The sequence below is a fragment of the Anopheles cruzii genome, chromosome 2, assembly GCF_943734635.1.
Source record: "Anopheles cruzii chromosome 2, idAnoCruzAS_RS32_06, whole genome shotgun sequence".
NCBI classification, from domain to species: Eukaryota; Metazoa; Arthropoda; class Insecta; order Diptera; family Culicidae; genus Anopheles; species Anopheles cruzii.
The window spans coordinates 47,640,981-47,666,572 of NC_069144.1; the positions used below are offsets into that span (position 1 = coordinate 47,640,981).

Consider the following 25,592-nt stretch of genomic DNA (forward strand, 5'->3'; position numbering starts at 1 on the left):
ACCGGGTACCTCATCTTCCCTTCAAAGCTACGATCGATGTGTACGACGATATATTGTCTCCTTTCGTCTCTGACCGTCGTCGGCGCTCCAATGAAGGTCCGCGCGTAGTTGAGTTACGTTTTTAAACTCACACCCGACACACAAACCCTTAGATAGCCCGCGGCCGCAGCCCGGCGCCCGGCGACCCAGCTGAGAGAGAGACACTGATTACATGGAAACCGCGGCCACTTGTTGCCACGATAAGCTCTCGGGGGAGCACACACCAACGTAAACCAGCCCGAGAACTGACTGCACGACATCCACGAACACGAATGGAGAGCGCGACCCAAACCGGTTCCCCCATATCGCGGCGCTAACAGACGCGTGTTTCGATTCAATATTGTGTCCCGCCGGTGCCAGAGCGTGATCTGTCAGTTTTGGCACACAACCACACACGCCCGCCGCGCGCGTTGACTTATCAGAGAGATGTGACGTCATTCGCCAGGCCGAACCGGGAACCGAGCTTTGTTGTCGTTTTGCTTTCGCTGGCTCTGTGTGGGGGGGGGGCCCATCATCCGATACGGCGGTGGCCACCGAACTCTGCACTCTGCACTCTACATTTGCTCGATCATTTTGGGCAGATTGAGGGGCTTTATGATGAGCCATTCCCAAAGGCCATAGCCGCGGTCTACTCAAAGGCATCTTTGCTGTTGATGGGTGTCACTGAACCTTCTCAATCGAGAGTGAGCGGATCGAACTCACCATTCACCTCACCTCCACTGATGATCCTCGTTGGCGATCTATGTTCCGATGCTGCGCGTCGACGGCAAAAACCGCGTGTTGTTCCGCGCGCCTTGGGTGTGAGTTTACACGACTGTGGTGTGGCGATTTATTTTTGACGATTGGCTGCGAGGCGTGGGTCGTGAAAATTCACCACGAAACAACAAGACGGAGACGACAACGAGACCAGTACGGCCAAAGCGGAGCACTCTGCTGGTGCACGCACGGATACGGACTGTGAACCGGGGCACGAATGTAACGCCTAGTACGCGAACGGCGCTCTATAGAGAGAGCGGTCCGTCTCCCCGTCCGTGTGTCTTCGAGGTGATCGTGTTCGGGTGCTTGTTTTGTGTTCGGTCCGCATTAAGAGTCCGCGCGGTGCGTGCGAATGCAGATGGACCAGAGTGACCAGCAGCAGCAGCAGCACCGGCGAAGTCATAAAAAGAAATGCAGCCATCATCACCACCATCATCATTCGGGCAGTGAGGAGCACGACGAGGATGTTCAACAGGACCATCGTCATCACCACCACCGTCATCATCATCATCACCGGCACAACTGTCGTCACCAGCGCCAGGAGGAGGTTAGTGTTGTAAGTTTGCAACAATCAGTAACGGGCGTGCGTGACTAGACAGCCGACCAGGGGCGATCCGACTTCCGACGGATCGACAGACGGACGTTACACATTTTTGGTGTAAAAATAGGTGTGTCTTTTTAAAGAAAACTTCCGCCAACGCGCGGGGTAGCGATCGGCGATCGAGACACTTCTCAATCACCCGGCCCCGGACTAGCCGCCAGTCTGGGACATTTATTTTATTTGCACGAATCTTAAAAGGGTTTGAACCGCGCCGCGGCGCGCCGTTCGAAGTAATAATATCACATTTGTCGAAGTGCCGATGCGAGGTTCGCGGTAGAAGACTAATGTCGATAAACGCTTCTTTCTGGTGCGGTCTCTTATGAAATATTGTATCCCGTCTCGGGAGAAGCATAATATTTAACCGACCGGACCTTTAACACCCCTTCTAGTAGCAGCATCAGCAGCAGTAGGTCTAGGTCTGTCTGGCGACAGCGCATTTGTTTATGCTCGTGGCGGTGACTTTAAGATGTCCGACCACGACGCTACCACGACGACCACGACGACGATGATGACCTCTGGTGTGATAAATAAACTGTGCTGGCAACGGCGGATCCCGCGTGAACACATGCGCTTGTTTGCGCCTTACGTTGTAACGACGATCCCTACGCCAGACTGGCGCGCCAGTGACGGTGCAGTTGTCAAACTTCCGGTCCCCCTGATCGACACGCTTTTTGGCGCCACAAGATTTATGTTTCGTCTCGATTATTTGACTCAATCGGTTTCAGATGATCGCCCCTTGACTTGATGAAACCTAGACGTTGAATGAAGCTGAGATCCGATGTGCTGGATGTTACAAAACCCCCGAGGAGTAGAGCCGAGGCCACAAACACGGTTGCTTGCACGGCTGACCGAGGATATCAGTGGAATTTTTATGCCTAAGCACACACACACGCATTGCTTTCGTAACGAGAGCCGTTCGGATTTTCCTCTGGCGGTCGCGCGCGTGCTGACCCTTTTTTCTTTGGTAGTCGACCCCATTCCTGTTGCTCCCCCCCCTGATTTATGAACCCATTTTTGCCGGGTGAGGACCACGCTCGGTTTCGACACGTTTTCGACTCGAATCCGTTACCCGGATCCCGATGGCTTTACTTAACCTAAATCTCTCACTCGCCGACAAACGACGTGTCAGTTTTGGCTGAAAGCGAAAGCCGGAAAGGGCACCGATGTCCAAAGAAAACATCTTAATCCGCTAGCCAACTTTCGCGAACTTTGCGACGTGCGTGCGTGCGCGTCTCGTCGTCAGAGGAGGAGGACGAGAAAAATCTGTTCTCCGCCGCCACGTCACGAGCAGCGCCGAGGGCAGGCCAGCTTAGTGCCCTCTATCCATCGGGTCGGGATCTGTTTTGTCAGTCTGCCCGATTCGAGCGTACCGATCGGTTCTACGCGCGTCCTCTCGTCGACGATCGTATCGATCGGTTACACACGACGAAGAAGGGCGACGACGACCAAACGACAACGAAACCGCCGAACCCGATCTGTCTCTCGCCCTCGGCGACTCTATTGTGTGACGAAATAATCAAAACGAAAATCGCGTTCTGTTGCTCGAGGAAAAACATCTGTCACCGGTGGCCGCGCGCGGTGTCGGGTTTCGTCACCACCGCCCCAATCGATCCCTACCGACGACCGGTCGTCGGGTGTTTTGCCCACCAGTGTCACAGTGTTGTGGTCTGCGGCTCCCGGTGAAACAGTGAACCGTGGACCGCAGAAGTGTAACGAGCAGAATCTTCTGAGTGCGTCTGTTCTGTGCTTTTTCGGTGAAAATAATGTGCTTTGTGCCCGGCCATTAAATAAAGTACGCCGAATGGAGACGCCTGGTGCTGCACGCCGCGCCAGGCTCCGCACGTGGCGTGTCCACATCCCGTCCCCGAGTTCGATTGGTTGAAATATCTTTCGCGTTATTCATTCGCGTGAACCGCCGGCACCGTCTTTATCGTTAAGAAACCGTTAAAAAGGCGGCCGATGATCGACTTACGGCCATCGGTTCACAGGATTTTTCGTTTGTTCAACCCAAGTGCGTTACGTGTGCGTTGGTGATCCGACATTTTCGGCCAGCACGGCAACGGCAACCTGTTTTTATGATCGTACGCGAATCTGCGCTCTCTATTTATATAACGCGGAGTCGGAACACAAAGTTGGCGGGGAGAATCTCCGCCACGGCCACCGACCAACCGACCAACCGAGTGTGTGTTCCTCCGAGTGTCGCCATTCTAGCCGTGGTGGACGCGCACCCAGATTATGCTTTTCCGTTCCGTTGCTTGGCCTACAAATGGAATAAAAAATTGGATTACAAGTTACGTGGAAAGTTGCCAACAAGTGCAACCGCCTCTCTGTGTCCTCCGTATGGAACCGGCGAGTGGCCGCCAAACGGCCCGCGAGAGCACATGGTGAAACGGCCTGCACCGGCCAGAAGGATGCTGTTGTGCGGTTGTTGTGATGCAGGTTTGCAGCCAGTAGAAGTTTTGTGCGCTGCGTCATCAGCATGATGTCCGGCACGACCACGACCACGACGGCGGCGACCGGCCCACCAGAAATCACTGCCGAGTGGACGGTACATGCGCAGCTCACGCTATCCTCATCAACCGGCCAGCAACAACGACGGACTGGGGATGGTGCGCCGGCGGCCAACAACGACGGCGGCACCACGGAAGAGGCTCCAGATCGGCCCGGCACCGTCGACGGCGGCACACAGAAGGAGGGAGATATAAATTCTTCACCTCAACGGCACGGTGCAACCGCGGCGGCGGCCGCCTCCACATCCAGCGGCTCCAATCCAGTGAAGGTTGTTTATAAATTTAGTACGTCGTCGGTGGACAGCCAGCAACCGACAACAACCACCGGCGGCAGTAGCACCACCATTCCGATGACGGTCAGTTCACCGTCAACGGTTGGAAAAAGTAATGTTATTTTTAACACCGATCCATCATCGGCGGCTCCGCTGCCGCCGACCGTTTGCATACAGGTGAGCGAATGCGATTTTTGGTCCGGTTCTCCGGTGCCGCTCTGTGGGTGTCGCCTTGAATCGCCCCCGCGAGACGAAAGGATGGTTGCATTCCTTTCGAAGCTCGGCAATTCGGAAATGAATCGATTCGGAACCCCCCCGGTACACAACCCGGGAGCCGGGACTTACGAAGCAAAACGTTTTGCGCTCCATTTCCTGATTGAAGCGAAAGGCAGAGGGAGAGAGCGGTTTGCATTAGGTGTGCAGAATATGATTTCATGCCTTTTTTTCGATACACCATATCGATACTAGTCACCGACTGGTGATGATGGGCCAGCGCCACCAGGGACGGCGACGGAACCGGCTCAGGCTCAGCAGCAGTTCCCTAAGTGTACCAGTACCTGCAGCATCGTCCTGACGGCGTGTACGGATCTACTGCCACTGGCGGACACGATACCGATCCTGATCAACCAGTGCGGCTCCACCAGCAATGTGGTGGCCGATAAGGGTACAAACTTTCCGGAAAAGGTACCAAATTGACAATTTGCCAGAATGAAAAAATTAAACACATAAAAATCCGGTCTTCCCTAACCGTCTTAGTCCAATACGAACGACGTCAGCTGTCAAACTAGCGACTGGGAGACGCATCAAAGTAGTGCGGCGAACGAAGCAACCGGTGGTGGTTCGATACGTCGCCGCACGAAAGCCATCACAGATGGCCACCTGCTGTCGCCACCACCGACCAGGCGCGCTGACGAACGACCCTTCGACTCTTCGGTTAGTAAATGCGCGCAGGGTCCGTGTCCGCGTACCGCCGTTTAACAAATTCACTGGTCGCCCTTTTAGTTGGTACGCAAATCACCCGTATCGCCCAGTGCCGCTGCCGCCTATCCGGTGCTGTCACCGTCGAACACGATCCGATCGCAGCAATCGGTGGCGTCGGTGTCGGCGGCGAAGAAGAAGCCCCGAACGGTGCACATCGATGTGTACTGCACCGGATCGGACGCGGAATCGTCCTCGTCCTGCTCCGATGTGGACTGCAAATCCTTATCCTCGCACTCGTCCTGCTCATCGGGCAGCCGGTTCGACACGAGCCACATGATGGAGCTGAAGTCCAGCAATGCCGCCGCCGCCCAAAACCCAACCGACAGTGGCCAGCAACAGCAGCAACAGCAGTCAGCGCAATCGATCTTCGAGTCGGACGAGATGAAAGTGCGCCACAAACGTGCCGGAAAGCACGACGTGCCGAGGCGTTTGATGCAGCAACCAATCGGTAACAACCCGATCTGCATTCCCCCGTGCATTAACTGACCGCCCTTTTGTTTTGCAGATCAAAATACGCTTTCCACGATTGGCAGTTTGAGAAAGGGCGACGATCCGCGCCCGGCTAGTGGTGGGCGCCATCGACGGAGCGCCACGAACGATGAAATCACCGAATCGAAGCAAATTCTCTTCAGCAAGCATTTGGGCGACATGTCGCGCGTGGCCAAGGTGGAGGATCTGAGCGCGTACTTTCGGCGCGACGCAAGCGACGACGCGATCAGCTCGAACTACGCCATGTCGAACCTGTCGACACGCCGTGACGTTACCGGGAGCAGCCTTTCCAGTGCCCTCCAGTGTGGTGTCGGGGACGATGATGAGGAGGACGACCTGCTGGATGCCGAGGCTGCTGCCGCTGGTCGCGGCCCTACGGTGCGCTTGAATCGCAGCGGAACCAACGCCACCCATTCGGACAGTTTCGAGTACGAAAACAGCGAAGATCGGTTCCGCATTCACGAGATGGAACGCGTCTGGAACCTGCAAAAGTGGAAGTCCCCCTCGGTCGAGCGGAAGCTCCTGCTGCTGCACAACCCGCCGCGTCGCCATTCGTCATCACCGCGAGATCCCGCGGCGGTGCACCGCAGGACCTCGCTGTTGCTGCGCAGTGACTCGGAGCACAATCTGAGCGAATCGGATCACAGCTTCGTGTACGACACGGCGGAGGGGCCACCAACGGCGACGGCGACGGAGGAGGCAGCTGCACTGCTGCTGCGGGCTCACGAGTCTAACCCGTCGCTTAACGAGCTGAGCGATTCCAGTCCGTCCACCGTGAAGAGTGCTTCGCAGCGGGTGCCGGCCAGCGGGGCAGCTCGTGGAACCGCCATGCTGCAGCAGGCGGCCGTACTGGCCGCAACACTGCAGCGCGAGTTTTCGCCCGTGGAAGGCTACACCAACGAGTATCTGGCCATTGCGCGCCGGTTCGGCAGCCTGATTAAGGGGCGCCGAAAACCGGGCACACACATGGGCCCGGTGCGCAATCCCGAGTGCCCGTGCGCCCACTGCCGCCGCTGGGTGGTGGAACGCCGTGACAGTGTCGCTCCCGGCGGCGGCGGCACCGTCGGTAGCGGCCTCCGTGAGCGGGCACTGTCGGTCGATGAAACGGCTCCGAACAATATTGTCGAAATGCGCCGACAGTTTCACATGCGCAACCTCTTCTAGCCGCTATCGGTTTAGTTTTTCTGTTTTTAAGACTATCTTCGCTATTTAGCCACCCGGAACCGTGTGTCATCAAGATTGCATTTCAATCGATCCTTCTTTTAGTCACCACATGGTGTGTTCTGCTTTTAGATTAAGCGTAATAATAAAGAGATATTAATGGAGATGCCCTCCCTGCTTTTTACACCATTGGTTCTATTGGAGATTCAAAATTGCCCGTTATTACAGTCACACGTCACAGAATGCATCAACATACGGGGAGGGGTACACGAGAATCAATACTTTTGTCACTGGAACTAATTTTCCACTCTTTTCTCCAGGCTCAAGGTCGGCTGTCGGAATCGTCGCGCAAGCTGGACCTGCTCCGCAAAGCGCTCGAGCTGCGCCGGCTAGAACTTCCACAGGACTGTCCCACGGCACAGCAGCTGAAGGCGGAACTGCAGAATGTGCAAGCGTCGAGCCCGGGCCCCGTACAGTACACGATGCGGAACTCGTTCCGCGGCAGCTCCCAGAGCGGTAAGCCAACGCAGAACCAACAATCGTTCAGCCGCTGTGCGGCCGTCACCGGGAAGCTCGAGGTGCGATTGATGGGATGCCAGGACCTACTGGAGGACGTGCCGGGCCGGTCGCGGCGCGACAAAGACTCGGGCTCCTCGAGCCCCGGTGATCTGAAGAGCTTCGTCAAAGGCGTCACGAGCCGCAGCTCGTCCAAGAGCTACAGCGTGAAGGACGAAACGTCCTCGGAGATTATGGCCGTGATCAAGCTGGACAACATCACCGTCGGCCAAACGTCCTGGCGGCCCTGCTCGCAGCAGGCCTGGGATCAGCGGTTCAGCATCGATCTAGACCGATCGCGCGAGCTCGAGATCGGCGTGTACTGGCGCGACTGGCGCTCGCTGTGCGCCGTCAAGTTCTTGCGCCTGGAAGAGTTCATCGACGACATTCGGCACGGGATGGCGCTGCAGCTCGAGCCGCAGGGCGTCCTGTTTGCCGAGATCAAATTCCTCAACCCGATGATATCGCGCAAACCGAAGCTGCAGCGCCAGCGCATGATCTTCAACAAGCAGCAGGTGAAGAACATTCCGCGCGCCAAGCAGATGAACATCAACATCGCCACCTGGGGCCGGCTGCTGAAGCGCAACACCACCAGCGGTGGCGGCAGTAACACGTCGTCCGCCGCCAGTACACCGCTGCAGGGTGCGCTGGCCGCTAGCACGACGCCATCCACGACACCTTCCACGCCCAGTGCGACCGCCCTGTCGTTCGATCAGCTGCCGGATGATCCGGTTGAAACGCTGGGTGAATCGGCCGACCATAACGTCGTGGGACTCGGCGGTGGTCGTCCACTCGGTAGGTCACCGACAACGACGACAACGACTGCGTCCAAGAGGTTACTAATCGTTTCTCAAACCCCCCTTTTTAGGCATCCACGGCGTCAACGTGCTACCGGAAAGTCCTTCGTCACACTCGCTGCAAAATCAGGCCACACCGAGCCACCGACCGATGGCTCCGACGCAGTCCATCAGCACGCCATCCAGCTTCCGGCAGCAGAAGAAACTGCCGATGCCATCACCGAGGCAAGCAGCGTCACCACCAAAAATCGATCAAGAGGTAAGCGTGTTGTGTGTCCGCGCCCCCAAAACAACCTGTCCCTCCCCGGTCCGGAAGCTTACGGCGGAGAGAACGCTCGACGCAAGAGTTGGTTTATTGCTTTGCGCGCGCTTCGGGTTATCGACGCGGTCCCCCGTCGGTTCCATCTGCCACATTTCTGGAGGGTGGTTGTGTGCGAAGGTGATGGATGCACGAAACACACACACACAGGGGCCAGCGCCAGCGCCAGGGGTTTTGTATAAATCAGCGATCGTCTTCATCGTCTTCGTCGTGGTCGTGTGTGGCTTAGCGCTTCTTATCTCGTTTTGTTTTGTCAGTTTTACACCATCCCTCCCCACATTTGCGCGAATATAGCCGGTGGCCGGTTACCCGTTATATCCTTGCTTATATGACCTCCACAAGAGATTTACCCTTATCTCTTATCGCCGCAACGCCGCAGTCAGCTGAATATCTCCCTGCGGCGGCGGCGGCGGCGCAGGACAGTGGACGGTAGTAGCATTTCGGTAGTTTTCGCATTACGTCGTGTCTTCGATTCGCGCGAACTCGATTAGTGCCACTGCTCTGTGCCCTATTGCAACATGCCATTACGGACTTAGTGCCTCACTATATCCGGACCGTGACTGTTTTGCCGGCCTTCAGCTCTCTGTTGCCCCAAAAATGACGCTCAAACGCACCAGTGCTTTTATAGGACAGCCGCCGCCTCTCCGAACGGTGACCCGGAAGCAGCCGCAAGGCCGGCAGCCGATCGGTGCCAGGTACCGCGCCTTCAAGTATCTCACTCCGATCCAGCGCTCCACGAAAGGGGTCCGTTTTTTGGAATAACCATCTCAGTTCTTAGAGCTACCTGGCAATCGCACTTCTCCTTATCGATATCCTTTTGCTGAAGTCACTTTCTCTGTTTCTCTCTCTCTCTCTCTGTTCTCTCTGTGTTCCCGTCGGCGGCAGTTGGAGTATGCATTAAGCAAATTCGATTTTCTTCACCAGCACGATAGTCTCGGTGGTGGTCTTGGTGGTAGTTTAGGAGAAGAACTCAGTGCCGGTGGACCGATAAAGTATTGTGATAGCAACGTGACGCAACCGTCTCCCGGCGGTAGTATTGGCAACGCGGGCACCAGTCCTCTTTCGTCGTCCTCTCACTCACTGTCCTCGTTGAGCGCGCACCGACCAGCGGCCCCGTACGATGAGGATCACGAGGAGGACGATATTCCACCGCCCCCGTTACCGGCGACACCGCCACCGGTGCTGCGCGGTCGCCAGGAGCTCAAAACCCCCAGTTATTCTTTCGATGAAGATCGCCAATCGTCAGTGATGGCGGCCGCGGGGCCACCACCACCATTAGCAGTATTACAAAAGTCCCTCTCCGTTGATCTGTTGCGACCGGTTCTGTCGCTACCGCCACCCATACTGTACGGCGGTAGTGGCCCTAGTGGCAACAACAACGGTTACTACCACGGCGGCGGCAGTGGCTATCGGAACAATCGCGACAGTTACTATAGCACCGTGTCGTCGACGGGGAGCCCAATCGTAGAGGAACCACCATCCCCGGCGCCCAGTCAGATGCCATACGTGCAGTTTCCGGAAGACGACGAAACCTACGACAGTATCATTGAGGTCAGCAAACTCAGCGCCACACACACTAGACGCACATCGCCCGCCACTATTCGCTTCGCCATTTGTGCCAAACTCATTGGTTTCTTGCGCTCTCTACCATATTTTTAACCGTTGCTGTTGCGCGTTGCGCTCTGTGCGCTGTCAACAGTTCTTTTATGCATTTTATGTCGCATGTCGTTTGAAAGTGATCCATGTGTGTTGTTTCCCGCAAGCTACGTGTTTCGTTTCGGTTCAAACCAATTTATTCTAATTTTTTAAGCATTGTTGATAGCCCAAAAATGCATGCACTTTAAGCTCCGTTCGTATGTTGTGCTTTTTCGGCAAAATAATTTAACATAAAACCATCACGGAAATACTAATCCGCCATCTTACATGACACTCATCCTCCAGAGGTCAAAGCCTACTAACCCAACCTCATTAACATTAGGCACCGGAAGAAAGAACTGTTCGACTGTGCGCGCGGAACCTTCTTTCGATGGTTCCCGATAAGTTTATTATTTTTGTCTCGTTTTAGCTTTGGTGATTGTGTTTGCAGACTAATTCAGCGGATATGTGTACTTTGATTAAGTTTACCCATTTTCAGCGCTTCGTTTTTGGCATTTCATGCTACGGAGCTAACGTCTTCTTGCGGTTCTTTTCCTTTTTCGTTTCTTTTTCATTTTGGCTGCGTTTTGTACTGAATATAATAACTTTTCACCGTTTTACTGGTTGTGTTGCTTTCGTATTAAATTTTTATTTTCTCTTCGCTGATGTTTCGCTTGTGTTTTTAAATGAATATGTGCCTTCTCTGTGTGTTTGCCTTGATGAGTTCCCATTTCGGTTCCGTATTGGTTTTAACCGGTCCTTTTTGTTTCTCGCAGATTCTTCCACCATTCGAGCAGCTCACCGTCGGGGGTAATGTGGTCCCTCCGCCGTTACCACCTCATCACCACCATCATCATCCCGCTTCGGCGGCGATAGCAGCCCAAGCGGCCTCGTTGGCCGCGGCCGCAGCATTGCAGGCCCAACAGCAACAGCACTACTATCAGCAGCAGCAACAGCAACAGCAGCTTTTACTGCAACAGCAGTTGCCACAACAGTTGCCACCGCAACAAGCGCAACCATCTCCGGGAGGGGAAGCGGCGGCCGCAGCGGTAGCCGCTGGTGGTCCGCCCGTGAACCGTCGGCCGGCTGGTCCAGCCCGAACGCTCCAGTATCGTGATAGCGCCTACGAAAGCCGCCGCCAATCACAGGCCGGTGGCGCAGCAGCCGCCGGTGGTGCCAATGCCGCAGCGGCGGCAGCAATGTCGCTCGATAGCTTCCGGATGCTGAGCGTGCTCGGTCGGGGCCACTTCGGCAAGGTGATACTGGCGCAGTACAAAAACTCGGGCGACTACTTCGCCATCAAGGCCCTGAAGAAGGGCGACATCATTGCGCGGGACGAAGTGGAATCGTTGCTCAGCGAAAAGCGCATCTTCGAGGTGGCCAACACGATGCGCCATCCATTCCTGGTGAACCTGTTTTCGTGCTTCCAAACGGAGGTAAGTCAAAGGAAGGTCGCATTGCATCCGAAAACTAAGAACTAACATCTGCCTTCGCTTCAGCAACATGTCTGCTTCGTGATGGAGTATGCGGCCGGCGGTGACCTTATGATGCACATCCACACGGACGTGTTCTCAGAGCCGCGTGCCGTGTTCTACGCGGCCTGCGTCGTACTGGGCCTGCAGTATCTGCACGAAAGCAAAATCATCTACCGTGATCTGAAGCTCGATAACCTGCTGCTGGACACGGAAGGTTCGTTGCCGCGCTCTAGCTCTCTTGGGACCGTACAAACGTTAATCCCCGCTAACAACGTTGTTCCGCAGGTTACGTAAAGATCGCCGATTTTGGCCTGTGCAAGGAGGGCATGGGATTCGGTGATCGCACCGGAACGTTCTGTGGTACGCCCGAGTTTCTGGCGCCGGAAGTGCTCACCGAAACGTCTTACACTCGGGCCGTCGACTGGTGGGGTTTGGGTGTGCTGATATTCGAGATGCTGGTCGGAGAGGTAACGTTTTTTCGAAACCATTGGCTGCGCGACGAATGTCTCATTTTTCCTCAAAATCTATTCCAGTCTCCATTCCCGGGCGATGACGAGGAGGAAGTCTTTGATTCGATCGTAAACGATGAGGTGCGCTACCCAAGATTCCTTTCGCTGGAGGCCATCGCCATTATGAGACGGGTAAGTGTTGTCGAACAGGGCCTCAGGGCAAAGGCCTCAGGAGAATCAATCTTAAAGGCGGACACAATCTTTGCTTTCCCCTTGCAGCTACTGAGAAAGAACCCGGAACGTCGGCTGGGTTCGTCGGAGCGGGATGCGGAAGACGTTAAGCGGCAAGCCTTCTACCGTAACATTGTCTGGGACGATCTGCTGCTCCGGAAGGTGAAACCACCGTTTGTGCCAACCATTGTAAGTTGAAACAGTTCTACAGCGCAATCTCCCCCGAGTGGCACCGCTATCAATCCCTGCCTCTCCCTCTCTCTCTTCCAACAGCGCTCTCCTGAGGACGTGTCGAACTTTGACGAAGAGTTTACGTCCGAAAAGCCGGCGCTGACACCGCCGAAAGATCCCCGCATTCTCACCGACGATGAGCAGACCTACTTTAAGGACTTTACCTACATGGCCGAATGGTACTGAAATGATGGCGGTGGCGCAAGTTCGCCAAGGTACAACAAAAGGTGGGTTTAGTCCTCTGTGTCCCGTCGTTTGCTGTGATCCGGCAGTTCCCGGGAGCCACATGTTGGTCGGCCGCATCAGCACTACTCTTACTACTAGCTACTCTAGAACCCATAACCTCCCTGTTCCGGTGTCTGCGTGTGTATGTGTGTGAGTGTAGTCTAGGGCTTAAAATAACCAAACGCAAAGTTGAACGGAACTTTGATATAGAATCGGACAAGGCGGAATTCTTGTTATCCCCCGGTAGGGTGTGCAAGCATGTGGAATCTAGTGCCGCGTTATCAGGCAGACATCGTTATGTGCACGGTTTTGATTAGAAAAAGATACGCTCGGAGCGCGGTGCCTTTAGCGAGGTTCATGAGTCAGGAGAAAAGCTGTTATTACTATTACTAATGCCTGCCTGCGAGGGACACGTTGAGTGACGAGGGCGGCGCCCCGCATACCCGATGATATAATGGGATCAGTCACCCTCCCCATCGGCCAGATAACTCTTTTTTTTTTCTTTCGAAAGTATCGTAACAAACGAGACACGCACTGGTAAGCCCGTTTGCGCAGGGAGAAGATAGTCCAAATGTACCCAAATCGGCCGCAGGAATTGTTATTGGGGTGCGTTGGAGATAGCAATGGATCAATGTTTTTTTTTCTGTTTCGTTTTCTTCGGTAGTTTGAGTTTTCTAGTGCCTCAGGCAGGTCGATGCATTTCGTTTGCATATTTTTAATACAGTGTTATTGTTCGCAGGGGCGTCGTTTAAGTTTAGAAACTACCAGGACGGTACACTATTATATTATTCAACAGTGTGTCTGGATGTTCTGTTCTACGCCACGCATGTCCCAGTTGTTGATCCCGCTCCCAGACAAGTTATGGTGGTCATTCCATTGGCCAAATAATGCGCAGCTCATTGTTTTTTGTCTGTTGTTTCTTCTTTTACGTGCCTTCCGCATATCACGTTCTCTCGAGCACCGAATAGAGCCGACCCCGGGGCGCCTGGTGGTAGACAATCAAGCAAGTTAAAAAAAATGTGCACAGAATAATTTACTATCTGGTGGAGTGGAAACACGTCTTCGAAGCACCCAACACAACAAAGGGGTTGGCGAATCGCTACCACTACTATTACTACTATTTATGTTGAAAGTGTCCGTAACACACACACGATAGCCTTAAGTAGCATATTTTTGCGTTTGGTTCCATTCCTTAACACGGGAGCAAAAGGAGCGCTCAACAGCTTGCTGCTGGAATCAGATGGCGATCGGTAAATACGACGTCAGCACACAGGACTACACGATTAAGGAGTGGTGTTTATTATTGTTGAATAATAAACCATCAATATAATGATGAGATCAATATAAATTGTATATACAAAAGAATGGTTATACCTTAGTGTAAATCGGTTCGCTTAACAACTGTAGGCAAAACGATGGTAAAAGCGTTAACGGCAGAGTAGTAAACGGAAAAGAAATCGACGACAAGAGACACACTACATTTTTGTATGCATTTCGATTCGGAAGGGAAGAAAATGTGCGATCCGTTATCACACACAATACATGTACATTTGGTTATTTAAATTGTTTATAATATGAGTTGGATGAAAAATGAAAGAACCGATGACCACTTCTCTTGTTTAGGGCTCTGGCCTGTTTCACCGCTGTGGCTTCACCTCAGTCTGCTGCTGCTGTTGCTTTTGCCGTAATAATTGTCCCCTCGACGGCAGCTTCCCGCTAATGTCCTTCAGGCCAGCAGTCGCCCGGTACAGCAGCACGGTGGAACTTGGGTCACAAATCGCCAAAATGAGCCCGTCGAACTCTCCCAGGGAGCGATAATGGTCGAGGAGTTCCAGGGCGAGCTCCTCCGTTGCTAGTGTGGGAATGTACAGCTCAGCCGGAGCACTCGCAGCCCGCCTGGCCGTCAGGTATATTAGCCGCAAGCTGGGTGCGTAATGATACTGTACATCATTCAGTTTTTTCTCTATAAATCCAAGAATATGCTAATCAGCTGTTTTAGAAAATCAAAGCCTTCTGATCGTACCATCTTTTAGATGGATGTAAACCCGGTAGGCGGCGTAACAAAGCGCCTCATCGTCGCACCCCAGACTGTTGAATGTCCTTAGCTGAAATTGATTAGCGAAATAGAAATAACTTTACTCCGGGCTGCCCTTTTCGTTACGGAGGAATTAATCTTTACCGTTTGGTATAAAACGCCCGGACCGGTACTCGCTGTCGCCATTGTTTATTTACCTTTGCTTTCGTACTAAAAGTGAACCAGGCAATTTGACAGTTGTACTAAAGTTGTACCAAAAAGAAGGTATGACATTCGAGCGGGCAGATTTGGTACACACGTGTTTAGTTTTCAAAATTAACCGTTACCTGAGAAATGGCTCTAACTAAAAGCTGAAACAAAATTCATAAACCGTAAATTTTATCGAGTCTCATTCCTATCAATCATTGCTAAAATTTATTCTTTACACAATGCACCACTTCTAACACAACAGTTGTCTTTTCTGTTTCAGTGCATCGTCACCGTTTATCTCCACGCGCTCACCCCCGGCATTGCTGCGTTGCTGCATCAGTTCCTGGATGCGCTCGAACGATTGACCCTTCGTTTCTGGGATGACCAAATAAATCAACCCACCAGTCACAGCCGTGCAGGCGGTAAAGATCCAAAACGAAACGTACGTGCCCGCACCGTCCGAGATAACCTGGAATAGCTTTAGCACCGTAAAAACGACCACCGATGTGATGACGGCAAACACGGCGTTTGCCGTTGCTTTGATGTGCTTCGGGAACACCTCACCGAGGATGGCAAACGGCACGGTTGCTAGTCCGATTGCGAACGAGACGATAAACAGTAGCACCGCCACGAACGGTACCCATCCGTGTGCGGCACCCGGTTCGGATGAAAGCACGTCGGGAGCGGTTTCGACCAGCGTAAAATATATGGCACAAGTGGCCAGCCCCAGCAACGAACCAGCAGTTGAGATGAGCAAAAGGGGCCGACGCCCGGTTCGATCGACGAGGAACGTCGGAAGCATCACCGACGTAAGCTGCACCAGCGCCAGCACGATCGATAGTTCGGCAGCCGTCAGCGGCAGTGCGAGTCCCGAAAAGAGCGTCTGCGAGTAGCCGAGGATCGCATTGATGCCGGTCAGTTGCATACCGAACGAGAGAAGTAGGATGATCACCAGACAGCGTCGGTTCGCAGACGCAAACAGCAGTCTTAGTGAGTTGCCTGCCGCCGTCTGCTTGCTGTCCTCCATGAGTTTTTTCATACGCCCCAGTTCACCAGCCACGTCTTCGCTGCGACGCAGCCAGCGGAGACTTCTGGCCGCGGCCCGATCGCTGCCGCGAGCCAACAGAAAGTAAGGAGTCTCGGGCATCCAGAAGAACGTGGCGAAGAATACCACCGGAAGGGCGCATGAAATCCAAGCCAAGCACTTGAAGCTAACGTACGAGCCGATCGTGTACTCGAGCAGAAAGGCTAGTTTGGCCATCACCGTCACCAGTACGCCGGTGGAGCCACGCACGGCATCGGATGAGATCTCGCCCAGATAGATGGGTGTCACGCAGTACGCCAGTCCGTAGCCGAACCCGTGCAGAAGTCGGGCAGCGTAAAGCACTGCGACGGATCGGGCAAACGCGATCAGCACCCAACCGACGGCGATGGGAATGGCCGACCCTAGCAGCAACTTTCGACGTCCGTAGCGATCGACAAACAGTCCACAGACGATCGGTCCGAGCAGGGAACCAATCGAAAGGAGGGCAACGATCCAAGATCCTTCGTCCGGCGTGATCGGTACAGGTGAGTCGGGTCCACGGAGGGCAGGAATAGCCGGCGAAGACCACCCGGCGCAGGCAACTGCCGCCACGAGGGAAGAAGTTGCTTTTGGGTGGAGTAGAAATACGGAGAATTAGTACGGATTAGGTGGGCGGCTTTCAGTAGCTGCGGGGGTACCTGCGAGTGCAGCAATGTACTCATTGCGGTATCGTCCTCGTTTGATCGGTGGCGCCGGAGTCATCCTTGATACTGTACACTCGTCTGTAACTGACCGCAGTCGTAAGTGGAATGGCTCTCATTATCTACGGCAGGCACGCAGCATGATCATTAACAGCAATTATGTGAACTTTATAGCGCAACAAAGTATACTAGACAAACGGTGAGTTATGATCTTCGCCATAAACGCAACCTGTCGAAACACGGATTCCAGATACGAAGCCGGTTCACTGCTGAAGATCCGAGAACTGAGGTGCCGTCTCAGTCCGGACGGCAGATAAGAAGGCAGAATAGGGAGCATTTTTTTGTTCCACTTTAAAAAACTCGAAACCATCGTAATCTACACGATCGCCACATACCTGACCTTTCGCTCTACGCTAGGAGTTTCGTCATCATTTTCGACTGCGGCCAATACAGTGGCTTATCAGCCTCGAATTGGCCAGACGATACCGATAAGCCCAGAAGACAAATTCCAGCGCCACAGGTGCCACAAATTTGGCCCTCTCAGCTACGTCACGATGATAAGAAAGGAATCGGTCCTGGGAGGCCGCTTCGCTTATCAGCCCCGGTTCGAAACCCAAATTACCCCTTATCCGGCCCATAGATTGGGTTATCAAATAGCTCCACCGGAGATGGTCAATGAGCGCGCGGGTGGCAATCGATCATTGTTTGGGGCCATTTAATCGACACCCAATTATCCGTTCGTCCAATCGGATGACCAATAACGGGCGGTCAGTTCAATATTTGCACGGGCACCATACGGGAGTTTGTCTCGGGAACTCAACTCCCTGGTTGAAATTAAGCAGCCCTGGTGTCCGTTTAAGAAGATCGCGATCGCGCCGTCCGCCGAAACCGAATAACGATGGGAGTGTGGGATAGTTTAAAGGAGCTTCGGAAATACTCCAACCAGTACTTGGCCGCCTTCACCGGTTAGTACCGCCAGTTTGTGAACGTCTAGGCGCCACACTCGGGTCACATGCTGGACTCAACCGTTGCCCGAAAGCCAAATAAACCCCCGGGCGAGATCATTTTTGCATAATGACCACCCGGGCCGGGTTATCTTATCGACGGTCTCTAGACGATTGGCTATCGGACACGCGCGTCCGTAGTGACTTCTAATTGCGGAAGCACCACCCACAATCGCTCCGTATGTTTTGATTATTTCGCCTCTGTCTCGTCGACGCAGGAACGCTGCTAATGCTATCCGTGGCGGCCTCGTACGGTTGGACGTCCCCAACGCTGCCCAAGCTGCTGGCAGATGACTCTCCGCTGCCACTGACGCCGGACGAGAGTTCCTGGGTCGTGTCGATCCTGGTCCTGACATCGATCGCCGGGCCAGTACTATCGGCGTGGTTGATCGACCGATTCGGGCGCAAACCAACGCTCCTGATCGCCGTCCTGCCCAGCATCGTCGGATGGGTGCTGATCGGTGTGGGAGACTCGGTGGCGGTGCTGTTTGTGTCCCGCGCGCTCAGTGGCATCTCGTATGGTATGGCCTACTCGTCGATGCCACTGTACCTCGGCGAGATCGCGTCTGATGGGATACGCGGCTCGATCGGTACGTTGCTAACCGTGATGGCCAAAACAGGCATCTTGCTCGAGTACTCCATTGGCCCGTACGTGGGCTACACTACGCTGGCCTGGATATCGATCGCGTTTCCAGCGATCTTCTTCGGTCTGTTCCTGTGGTTGCCCGAGTCCCCGTACTATCTGCTCGCGAAGCAGCGCACCGAGCTGGCGGAGAAGAACTTGCGCTGGTTGCGCCGATCCAACGATGTGGACGGTGAACTGAAGATGATGCAGGCAGCCGTCGAACGATCGCAGCAAAACCGGGGCACGTTCCGGGATCTGCTGAACCGTGGCAACCGGCGAAGTTTGATCATCATCCTCGGGCTGGGTGCACTGCAGCAGCTCTGTGGCAGCCAGGCCGTGATCGCGTACTCGCAGCAAATCTTCGACCAGGTTAACATCGGCCTGGAGGCACACGAATCGTCCATCATTATGGCCGTCATCCAGCTGGTAACGGCGGCCCTTTCCTCGTCGATCGTGGACCGTGTTGGGAGGCGGCCACTGTTGCTGGTTTCCACCGTGGGCTGCGCCGTCGGGACGTTCATCGTCGGGCTGTACTTTTTCCTCGACCAGCAGGAAGTGGACCTCGACGGGATCGGCTGGATACCGCTGATCGTAATAATGGTGTACATTATTTTCTACACCGTCGGCCTGGCCACCGTGCCGTTCGCCATTATGGGCGAGATATTTCCCACCAACGTAAAGGCGGTCGCGGTCGCCCTCTACACGATGTTTGCCGGTGCAGTCGGCTTCGGAGTGTCCAAGCTGTACCAGCTCATCTCGGACGAGGCCGGCACGTACCTGTCGTTCTGGATCTTTGCCGCCTGCTCGGCCGGCTTCGTGGTGTTTGTGTTTGCGCTCGTCCCCGAGACGAAGGGGAAACCGCTCGATCAGATACTGATCGAAATGAACACCTCCACCAGTCGGAACATCAACTGCTTCCGGCGGAGCAACAAACGGAGCGAGGAGCAAAAGAAAGCGTCGATCGCCGAGAGCAACCTTGCGGATGCTTAAGGGCGATATGGGGGGGTTGGGATTAACGCAAGGAATAGTGAACAAATGGGTGGCCACTGGCAATAGTACTATGTAAACGTACAGAAAGGAAACAGCGAACAAATATAATTTAACGAAAATGTCTTTAGTAACCCGTTTCAAACCCGAGCCCCGTCACCGATCTCGCATCTCAGCCAATCGCTGGCATGTCGTTCCGTCGATCGAGCACATCCAGGGCGGTGCCCTTATTGCAGATCACGATGCCGATCTCCCGTAGCGCCCGCGTTACGTCCTCACTTTCGGTCGTTTCGTTTCGAAGCGTTTCACGCAAAAGCAGCGCCGAACCGAGCGGCAAGGTGAGCAGTATGCAAGCGTCATTAGTTCTGCAACGAAAAACGGAGACGTTAAATCCACAGGCACCGGAGCCAGAGTGGAAGCCCGCGTATCGTACCTTTTGAACAGTAGCTTCGGATGGTCGGTGTACTGGCCGAACATCACGAACAGATTGCGCGTCATGTCGTAGGCAAACTGCTGGATGCCGCCGGCCGAAAACTTGGTGTTCATCACCATGTTCGCCACGATCCACTCGTCCAGCTGGCCAGCGATCATGCGCAGCACGACCGAAAACACGTTCGCCGACAGTTCCTGCTCCATGTCGTGCAGCAGCTTGATGGCCGTCTGAAACATCTCGCTTGCGCTGGCCGATACCGCTAGCGTTTCCTTGGCATCGTGCACCCCCATCGAGGGCCACAGATCGTACCGGTACGGGCGCGAACGGACCGTGATCTCGTGCACAATCCACGTCACCAACCCGTTCACAAGCGTGTGCTGCCAGTGGTCGAGCTCTTCGATCGTCCGGTCAAACACGGAGCTGATCTCGTCCGAATCGGGACCGTACAGGGTGGCGTGCAGGTGCAAATAGTGCACACTTTCACCCCAGTCCCTCAGCACCGACGTGAGGTAGTGGATGGCGTTGATAATTTTGGTCGGATTGGCCGCATTCGTCGGATCGTTGTACAGCTGCACCAGGCGGCGCCGAAAATTGTCGATCAGCTTGAGCTGCAGATCCAGAAACTGTAACCGCTGGCCGGGCTGTGGCAGCGAGCGGTACCGCTCCTTGATCGCGTCCAGCAATCGCACAAACTGATCGGCACACTTTGGGATCTTTAGCTCGTCCAAGTTGGCCGGATCGAGCAAATCGAACGGATCGTCGGTGTTCAGCATCGCATCCATCTTGTCGGTGGTGACTGCAAAGTAGGCCATTTAGCATTAAAAGGAAAAGAAGTATTCCTCATCTCTCGCGCACGCGCAACGTACATTTCTCTTCGATGGCCATCCACTTTAGGAAGTAAACCGGTTGCAGCAGCACCGAAACGACACTGGGGAAACTGGTCGGGTAGCCGAGCGTCTGCTTTAGATCCTCCTCGAACGCCAGCACCTCGTCGATAAGGTGCGCAAAAAGCGCTTCGTCCCGCACGATCTGCTCAATGTCGATGATTAGTTTTTCCACCGCCAACTGAACCAATCCCCGAACAAACTCGAGCTGCGAATCGAAGGAAGCCATTTAGTTTATTTTAGGAAGCCCCTTAGCAACCTAGCTCTGATAGTTGCTTACCCTGACGTTGCTATTGGTAATGCCCGCCCGTAGAGCGGGCGATTGAAAGTGTTGGCCGACGAAAATGTGATTCTCTTTGGCCCACTGCAGCACCTGCGTCAGGTACCACTCGGGACGGTCCAGCCGGTTGGTTTGCTTGTGGCCGGTGAAGTGAAACTTGAACCGCTGTCGGAACGGTTTCACGAACAGCTCGATCGGTGCCGAGTACGGTCGGCAGTAGATCGAAGGTGTCAGCTTGACGCTCAGCAGGTCCTGGTCACCCGGAAGCTTCAGCAGAAACAGGGACTCCGACAGCACGACCAGCTTGTGGATGTGGTCCTTCGACGGGTTAAACTGTTCGAGCGTTTGGTTCAGGTTAGGCCACTTGATCGTCTTCAGCAAGGCCTCGAACTCGACCGAATACTTTTGGAGCAGCACCTCGTGCCAGTGAAAGGCCGTGCTGCGGGCGTACATTTTTAGCTGCGGTGCCTCGATGCCGCCCAGCCGATCCAGAATACTGTTCGGCCCAGCCAGTGCCACGTAGAGCGCAACGGGCTTCCCGTCGTCTTTGCCGCTGGCCGACGCTTCCAGCGCTTCGCTAATGTTCGTAATGTCTTGCACCAGCGCCAGATAGTCGCGCACCGTTTGCAGTTCACGAATCTGCTCCATCCGGGCGCCGACCGTTTCCATCAGCTGCCGGTGCGTTTCGATCCGTTGCGTTACTTTGGCATCGTACTCCCCGATGGTGGCCTCCTTCGATTGGAGCTCGCGCAAGAGCGACTGACTCGTTTGCACAGCACTCTTTACGCTCGGGATGCAATCGGCCTCCGTCACTGTGATCTGCAACCATGGAAACGGGTATTAAGGAGGTCCCCGTCCTGACACCAACCGTTTGCAACATACCTTGTCCCGCAAGTCTTCCAGCTCGGACCGGTAGTACTTTACCAGATCCGCACACTTGTGCATGTTTCTCAGGTCCGTGCCCAGCTCCTGGTTGAAGCGGGCGATCAGCCGTTCGTCCACCTCACTCCGCTCGGACGCCATCTCGGGGGAGGGGGGACGGAGTACTTACGGCCCAAGCCGGCGAACGGTGAACCTTTCGAAAAGGAGCCACCAAATCATCACATCACCACATCACCGTCGACTGTGAACCGTTTTGACATTTATCAGCTTGCGACTGAAGCGCACAGTGGTTGCGGCGTGAAAGTGGACATAATTTTAAACAACAGAAAGGATTCAACACCGTTGTTTTTAGTGTTTCTGGTTTTCGTCAATTGTTTATTCGATACTTTACTTTGTTTCGCCCACCATCGAGAGTGAATGCATCACTGAAACCCTAGATAAATACACCGCGTAGGGCTTATTTACAGACAAAACAAAAACCACTAAACTAACTGACTACTAATCGGTGGTCGTACGGAGTTTCAGTTCAGCCCAGGGTATGCAGTATCCATCCACTTCCGTAGTACCAAACGAAACGACTGGCTTAAAAACAAACGCTATTGCCTAATACGAGATATTGTTTGAAAGGGGAGAGGGGACTTGCTTAGAAATTAAATCGATTTAAAATGTCCTCCTGAACCACATACACTAAGGTTGCCTTGCGCAAGCACCAGCCTAGCTGTGGCGGCCGGCCCAGGCCCAGGTCCGTGTGTTACGGCGAGTCGCCTGTTTTGTGTTTCACCGGTGACTTCTTATTGCTGTCGTTTTTGGAGTTTTCCTTTTCGTCCGAGCTGGAATCGATCGAGATGACACTGCCGCTGTCACCGCTGGACGACGCCGAGTCTAGGCTGTCGATCTCTGGGTTACTTTTCTGTTGAACCTCCACTAAATCGTCATCGTCGAGTTCGATCACTTCGTCAGCGCCGTTGTCCTCCTCCCCAGCGCCCGATGGCGCCTCCGACGGGACCTCCGATCCTTCGTCGGAATCGTCTTCCTCACTGCCCATTTCGGCTTCCGCCGCCTTCTGGGCCATCAGCTCTTTGTACTCCCTGACGGTAATTTTTTGCGGTAAAACGATCTGCAGAAATTCCAGCGCGTCCTCTTTCTCCACATATTTCGCTAGATCCGAATAGTCCAGTGTCTTGCGTTCCGGGTTGTGTGCACGGTGGGCCAGGTGTTCGATAAACATCTCCTGCGAAGTGAAACAAAATTACATACTTTCAGTGCGTATGGCCCTCGCAGCACGGCGCACAAGCGTACCGCAGCACGGCACATCAAAAACAGGGCCTCCTGGTTGATGTTTCCCATGTCCGGCGATGTCTTCATGACCGTCTTGATGCGGGACATTGGCAGCTGTGTTAACCGTTCTTGGTCCATCGTTTGGTAGCTGAAATATCGAATTATCAAACACTTCATGCGATTCGCGCAGCAACGAAACCGAAACACGGGAACAGAGCGCGTTAATGCTGCAAAACGACGCCAACTGCGATTTGACGTTTTGCATACCATGCGTAAACAACGTTTGACAGAACCAACGTTTGACAACGTTTGAACGGACGGAAAAATTGCAACCGTCTGTGCCAGGTGAACTTTGTTCAAAATGTTCGAAGTATACGAAGGACTCGGATTCATCATTCTGTGATGCACTCTTTATTTTGTCCACGTTTACCGACCGCAGATTACGGTCGTTCCTTAAAGTTTAACCATACACCCGATTTCGGAGTCATCAAAAATGCACTTCTGGCAAACTCCAAAGGAAGTTCTTGCTTCGGCGAAATAGTTACAGTGTACCGGTTCAACATTGCTGCAATTCCGATTTTGCTTTGATGCAGTCCAAACTTCATTCCTGTAACAAAAAAACAAAATGTTAGCAATTTGTGCATTACCGTGCTTCTCTCGGTGAACGCACCCAAACACAGGCGGGGCCCTTCCCCGAACGCGAGGAACGCATGCCGATGGCGAGCTTTACGGTTTTCCTCCGTAAATCGTTCCGGATCAAACACGGACGGTTGCGGGTAAATCTCGGGATCGTGGTGAATGGCGTACACAGGCACCACGACCGATGTACCGCGACGGAGCACAACCTGTTTGGTGTCACCCGGAAACTGTGGCGGAAGTACGAAATCCTTCGTGCAAACACGTGGCAAAGTAAACACCGGGCTGTGCATACGGAGCGTTTCCATCATGGCCGCCTCCATGTAAGTCAACTTTTGCAATCCAGCTTCGGTCAGCTGTCCGCCCGTTTCCTGCAGCACCGATCGTATCTCTTGCACAACGCGATCCTGTATGGGCGGATTGGCGGCCAACTGAAAAGAACACCCCCGGAACGCCCGATGAATGTTTCCGTAGCGACAGCATGCTTGTTTCCCCTACATTTACTGACCTCGTACAGAAGGTAGCACATCAAGGTGCTGGACGTTTCGAATCCTTCTGACAGAAACGTTACCGAGTGGCCGGCTGCAATATTTTCGTCGATCTCGCGTTTACCGTTGTCGGACAAATTGTCGCACATAGCCTGAAACATATCCTGCCGCTTTTCCACCTTCCGTTGGCGGACCGTTTCTCGCACCATCTGGCGGAACCACTGATCGACGTAGGCCGGTACGAATCTACGGAAGAGGGGCGCGAAACATCACACAAAAGCGTCGAACGATGGTGCCGCCGAGGGGGGCTTTACTCACGGTACACGCAAAAGTTTCGCCAGACCCGGTGCGAACATGGTCAACTGCAACCGGAGCGCGGTCATGAACGACGGCTCAAACAGGGCGTTTCCCATGCGAGGAAACTCGGCGTTCGGGTTCGTGAACGATTCGGCATCGATACCGAAAGCAACGCTGGCTACGACTCCGATCGTGTATTTGGAACAAAGCTGCAAATAAAAGAGATGTTAGCGAATCGTAGCAGGCCGGCGATACGTTTTTAACAGAGCACTCACATCCTTTGCCTCAAAGTGTGGATCTTTTTGGCGCGCGATGTACTTCAACAAATCGTCGGCAATCTGCTGCACCAGCGGAAAGGTGGCCCGGATGCGATTGGGCGTGAAAACGGTGGTCATCTGCGCTCGACGTTCTTTCCACACGTCGCCAGACGCAGTGAACGGATTGAAGGCGAGCAGCGGGTCGAGGGATTCGTCGGCGTGGAAATCATTTTTGTTGAACGACGAAAACTGGCTCGTAACAACATCGCGCACCAGATCGAGATCGCGCACGACGATGGCGGGTCTGTTGGCAAATTTGTAAAACCCGACCCAGGTGGCCTGCGGGAACGAGCGGTACATCTCTTCGAATATCTCACCGAAGTGCTTCTTGCCGGTAAGCTGCTCCAGCTGGTTACCGAATATCGGGAGCGGCTTCGGGCCGGCCACTTTGCCCACACGCTGCCAGTAGCTCATGCTCCATTTGAAGTACAGGCAGACGGCCAGTACGGCGAGGGCCACGCACAACCCGAACATCGTTCTTTGCCTCGGAATCGAATTGCAACCACGGTGTAACCTTGACTGCGGTGCGCCAAACCTTCTCCTTCGCCGGTGATAACGGTAATGATTGGCAGGCCTTTCAACGAAATAGCTCCCAGTCCGTCCGTCCGGCTGCCGGGCCCGGTCAGGAAGCTAAATGAATAGAATTGATTTTGATTAAAGCTCCCGGTGTGTGCCAAGCGGGGCCGGCGATAACCGGACAATCAGCGCGCCGCCGAAACAACCCGGCCGCCTTTTCGATTGTATTGAAGTGTCACTGTGCGTAGCTGACTGCGATGTTTGTTTTTTATTTTGTTGACGGCGAGGGA

At 54.1% G+C, this 25,592-nt stretch overlaps 8 protein-coding genes across 8 annotated transcripts in view; 3 read left to right on the forward strand and 5 right to left on the reverse strand.

Moving 5' to 3' along the window:
• LOC128268218 (serine/threonine-protein kinase N) overlaps window positions 1-14,290 on the forward strand; it is a 33,561-nt gene extending 19,271 nt beyond the window's left edge. Inside the window, exons 4-12 of the mRNA XM_053005252.1 lie at window positions 7,130-8,159; window positions 8,233-8,420; window positions 9,366-10,031; window positions 10,892-11,551; window positions 11,615-11,804; window positions 11,876-12,057; window positions 12,124-12,231; window positions 12,319-12,459; window positions 12,544-14,290. Of these exons, the coding sequence (XP_052861212.1) occupies window positions 7,130-8,159; window positions 8,233-8,420; window positions 9,366-10,031; window positions 10,892-11,551; window positions 11,615-11,804; window positions 11,876-12,057; window positions 12,124-12,231; window positions 12,319-12,459; window positions 12,544-12,687 (3,309 nt within the window). The 3' untranslated portion in view covers window positions 12,688-14,290. The remainder of the gene's footprint in view (window positions 1-7,129; window positions 8,160-8,232; window positions 8,421-9,365; window positions 10,032-10,891; window positions 11,552-11,614; window positions 11,805-11,875; window positions 12,058-12,123; window positions 12,232-12,318; window positions 12,460-12,543) is intronic.
• Window positions 3,879-6,812, forward strand: LOC128268219 (uncharacterized). The gene is made up of 6 exons (XM_053005254.1): window positions 3,879-4,355; window positions 4,647-4,862; window positions 4,935-5,111; window positions 5,181-5,484; window positions 5,515-5,607; window positions 5,665-6,812. Exons 1-6 carry the CDS (start codon window positions 3,879-3,881, stop codon window positions 6,810-6,812), a joined length of 2,415 nt encoding a protein of 804 aa, XP_052861214.1.
• Window positions 14,033-14,947, reverse strand: LOC128279208 (uncharacterized). Its single transcript, XM_053017925.1, has 3 exons — window positions 14,906-14,947; window positions 14,750-14,831; window positions 14,033-14,689 (listed from the first exon to the last, which is right to left on the reverse strand). The coding sequence occupies exons 1-3, from the start codon at window positions 14,945-14,947 to the stop codon at window positions 14,364-14,366; spliced, it is 450 nt and encodes a 149-aa protein (XP_052873885.1). The 3' UTR covers window positions 14,033-14,363.
• A 253-nt stretch (window positions 14,948-15,200) lies between these two features.
• On the reverse strand, window positions 15,201-16,736 carry LOC128267789 (facilitated trehalose transporter Tret1-like). Its single transcript, XM_053004710.1, has 2 exons — window positions 16,673-16,736; window positions 15,201-16,600 (listed from the first exon to the last, which is right to left on the reverse strand). The coding sequence occupies exons 1-2, from the start codon at window positions 16,734-16,736 to the stop codon at window positions 15,201-15,203; spliced, it is 1,464 nt and encodes a 487-aa protein (XP_052860670.1).
• An 837-nt stretch (window positions 16,737-17,573) lies between these two features.
• On the forward strand, window positions 17,574-19,294 carry LOC128279209 (facilitated trehalose transporter Tret1-like). The gene is made up of 2 exons (XM_053017926.1): window positions 17,574-17,640; window positions 17,898-19,294. The coding sequence occupies exons 1-2, from the start codon at window positions 17,574-17,576 to the stop codon at window positions 19,292-19,294; spliced, it is 1,464 nt and encodes a 487-aa protein (XP_052873886.1).
• A 138-nt stretch (window positions 19,295-19,432) lies between these two features.
• On the reverse strand, window positions 19,433-21,972 carry LOC128278158 (RINT1-like protein). Its single transcript, XM_053016826.1, has 5 exons — window positions 21,771-21,972; window positions 20,889-21,707; window positions 20,591-20,816; window positions 19,725-20,520; window positions 19,433-19,656 (listed from the first exon to the last, which is right to left on the reverse strand). The coding sequence occupies exons 1-5, from the start codon at window positions 21,909-21,911 to the stop codon at window positions 19,464-19,466; spliced, it is 2,175 nt and encodes a 724-aa protein (XP_052872786.1). The 5' UTR covers window positions 21,912-21,972; the 3' UTR covers window positions 19,433-19,463.
• Window positions 21,973-22,156: 184 nt separating this feature from the next.
• Window positions 22,157-23,232, reverse strand: LOC128267740 (chromatin accessibility complex protein 1). Its single transcript, XM_053004640.1, has 2 exons — window positions 23,070-23,232; window positions 22,157-23,001 (listed from the first exon to the last, which is right to left on the reverse strand). Exons 1-2 carry the CDS (start codon window positions 23,223-23,225, stop codon window positions 22,522-22,524), a joined length of 636 nt encoding a protein of 211 aa, XP_052860600.1. The 5' UTR covers window positions 23,226-23,232; the 3' UTR covers window positions 22,157-22,521.
• A 225-nt stretch (window positions 23,233-23,457) lies between these two features.
• LOC128277816 (probable cytochrome P450 308a1) lies at window positions 23,458-25,509 on the reverse strand. Its single transcript, XM_053016346.1, has 5 exons — window positions 24,745-25,509; window positions 24,491-24,678; window positions 24,193-24,418; window positions 23,719-24,115; window positions 23,458-23,655 (listed from the first exon to the last, which is right to left on the reverse strand). Exons 1-5 carry the CDS (start codon window positions 25,258-25,260, stop codon window positions 23,489-23,491), a joined length of 1,494 nt encoding a protein of 497 aa, XP_052872306.1. The 5' UTR covers window positions 25,261-25,509; the 3' UTR covers window positions 23,458-23,488.
• Between the last annotated feature and the right edge of the window lie 83 nt (window positions 25,510-25,592).

What these genes read in the sequence shown, in the direction of transcription:
- LOC128279209 (XM_053017926.1), top strand. Translation starts at nt 17,574, where the DNA reads ATGGGAGTGTGGGATAGTTTAAAGGAGCTTCGGAAATACTCCAACCAG. An exon ending in GTACTTGGCCGCCTTCACCG is followed by an intron (nt 17,641 to 17,897) that starts GTTAGTACCGCC and finishes TCGTCGACGCAG; the next exon opens with GAACGCTGCTAATGCTATCC.
- LOC128277816 (XM_053016346.1), bottom strand. Translation starts at nt 25,260, where the DNA reads ATGTTCGGGTTGTGCGTGGCCCTCGCCGTACTGGCCGTCTGCCTGTAC. An exon ending in TGTGCTACCTTCTGTACGAG is followed by an intron (nt 24,116 to 24,192) that starts GTCAGTAAATGT and finishes TGTTCTTTTCAG; the next exon opens with TTGGCCGCCAATCCGCCCAT. An exon ending in AGGGCCCCGCCTGTGTTTGG is followed by an intron (nt 23,656 to 23,718) that starts GTGCGTTCACCG and finishes TTTTTGTTACAG; the next exon opens with GAATGAAGTTTGGACTGCAT.
- LOC128278158 (XM_053016826.1), bottom strand. Translation starts at nt 21,911, where the DNA reads ATGGCGTCCGAGCGGAGTGAGGTGGACGAACGGCTGATCGCCCGCTTC. An exon ending in TTACCAATAGCAACGTCAGG is followed by an intron (nt 20,817 to 20,888) that starts GTAAGCAACTAT and finishes TTCGATTCGCAG; the next exon opens with CTCGAGTTTGTTCGGGGATT. An exon ending in CCGAAGCTACTGTTCAAAAG is followed by an intron (nt 19,657 to 19,724) that starts GTACGATACGCG and finishes TTTTCGTTGCAG; the next exon opens with AACTAATGACGCTTGCATAC.
- LOC128267740 (XM_053004640.1), bottom strand. Translation starts at nt 23,225, where the DNA reads ATGAAGTGTTTGATAATTCGATATTTCAGCTACCAAACGATGGACCAA. An exon ending in TTTTGATGTGCCGTGCTGCG is followed by an intron (nt 23,002 to 23,069) that starts GTACGCTTGTGC and finishes TTCACTTCGCAG; the next exon opens with GAGATGTTTATCGAACACCT.
- LOC128267789 (XM_053004710.1), bottom strand. Translation starts at nt 16,736, where the DNA reads ATGACTCCGGCGCCACCGATCAAACGAGGACGATACCGCAATGAGTAC. An exon ending in GTACATTGCTGCACTCGCAG is followed by an intron (nt 16,601 to 16,672) that starts GTACCCCCGCAG and finishes TCCACCCAAAAG; the next exon opens with CAACTTCTTCCCTCGTGGCG.
- LOC128279208 (XM_053017925.1), bottom strand. Translation starts at nt 14,947, where the DNA reads ATGGCGACAGCGAGTACCGGTCCGGGCGTTTTATACCAAACG. An exon ending in CGGGCGTTTTATACCAAACG is followed by an intron (nt 14,832 to 14,905) that starts GTAAAGATTAAT and finishes AATCAATTTCAG; the next exon opens with CTAAGGACATTCAACAGTCT. An exon ending in TTACATCCATCTAAAAGATG is followed by an intron (nt 14,690 to 14,749) that starts GTACGATCAGAA and finishes TTGGATTTATAG; the next exon opens with AGAAAAAACTGAATGATGTA.
- LOC128268219 (XM_053005254.1), top strand. Translation starts at nt 3,879, where the DNA reads ATGTCCGGCACGACCACGACCACGACGGCGGCGACCGGCCCACCAGAA. An exon ending in CGCCCAAAACCCAACCGACA is followed by an intron (nt 5,485 to 5,514) that starts GTGGCCAGCAAC and finishes AACAGCAGTCAG; the next exon opens with CGCAATCGATCTTCGAGTCG. An exon ending in TTTGATGCAGCAACCAATCG is followed by an intron (nt 5,608 to 5,664) that starts GTAACAACCCGA and finishes TTTGTTTTGCAG; the next exon opens with ATCAAAATACGCTTTCCACG.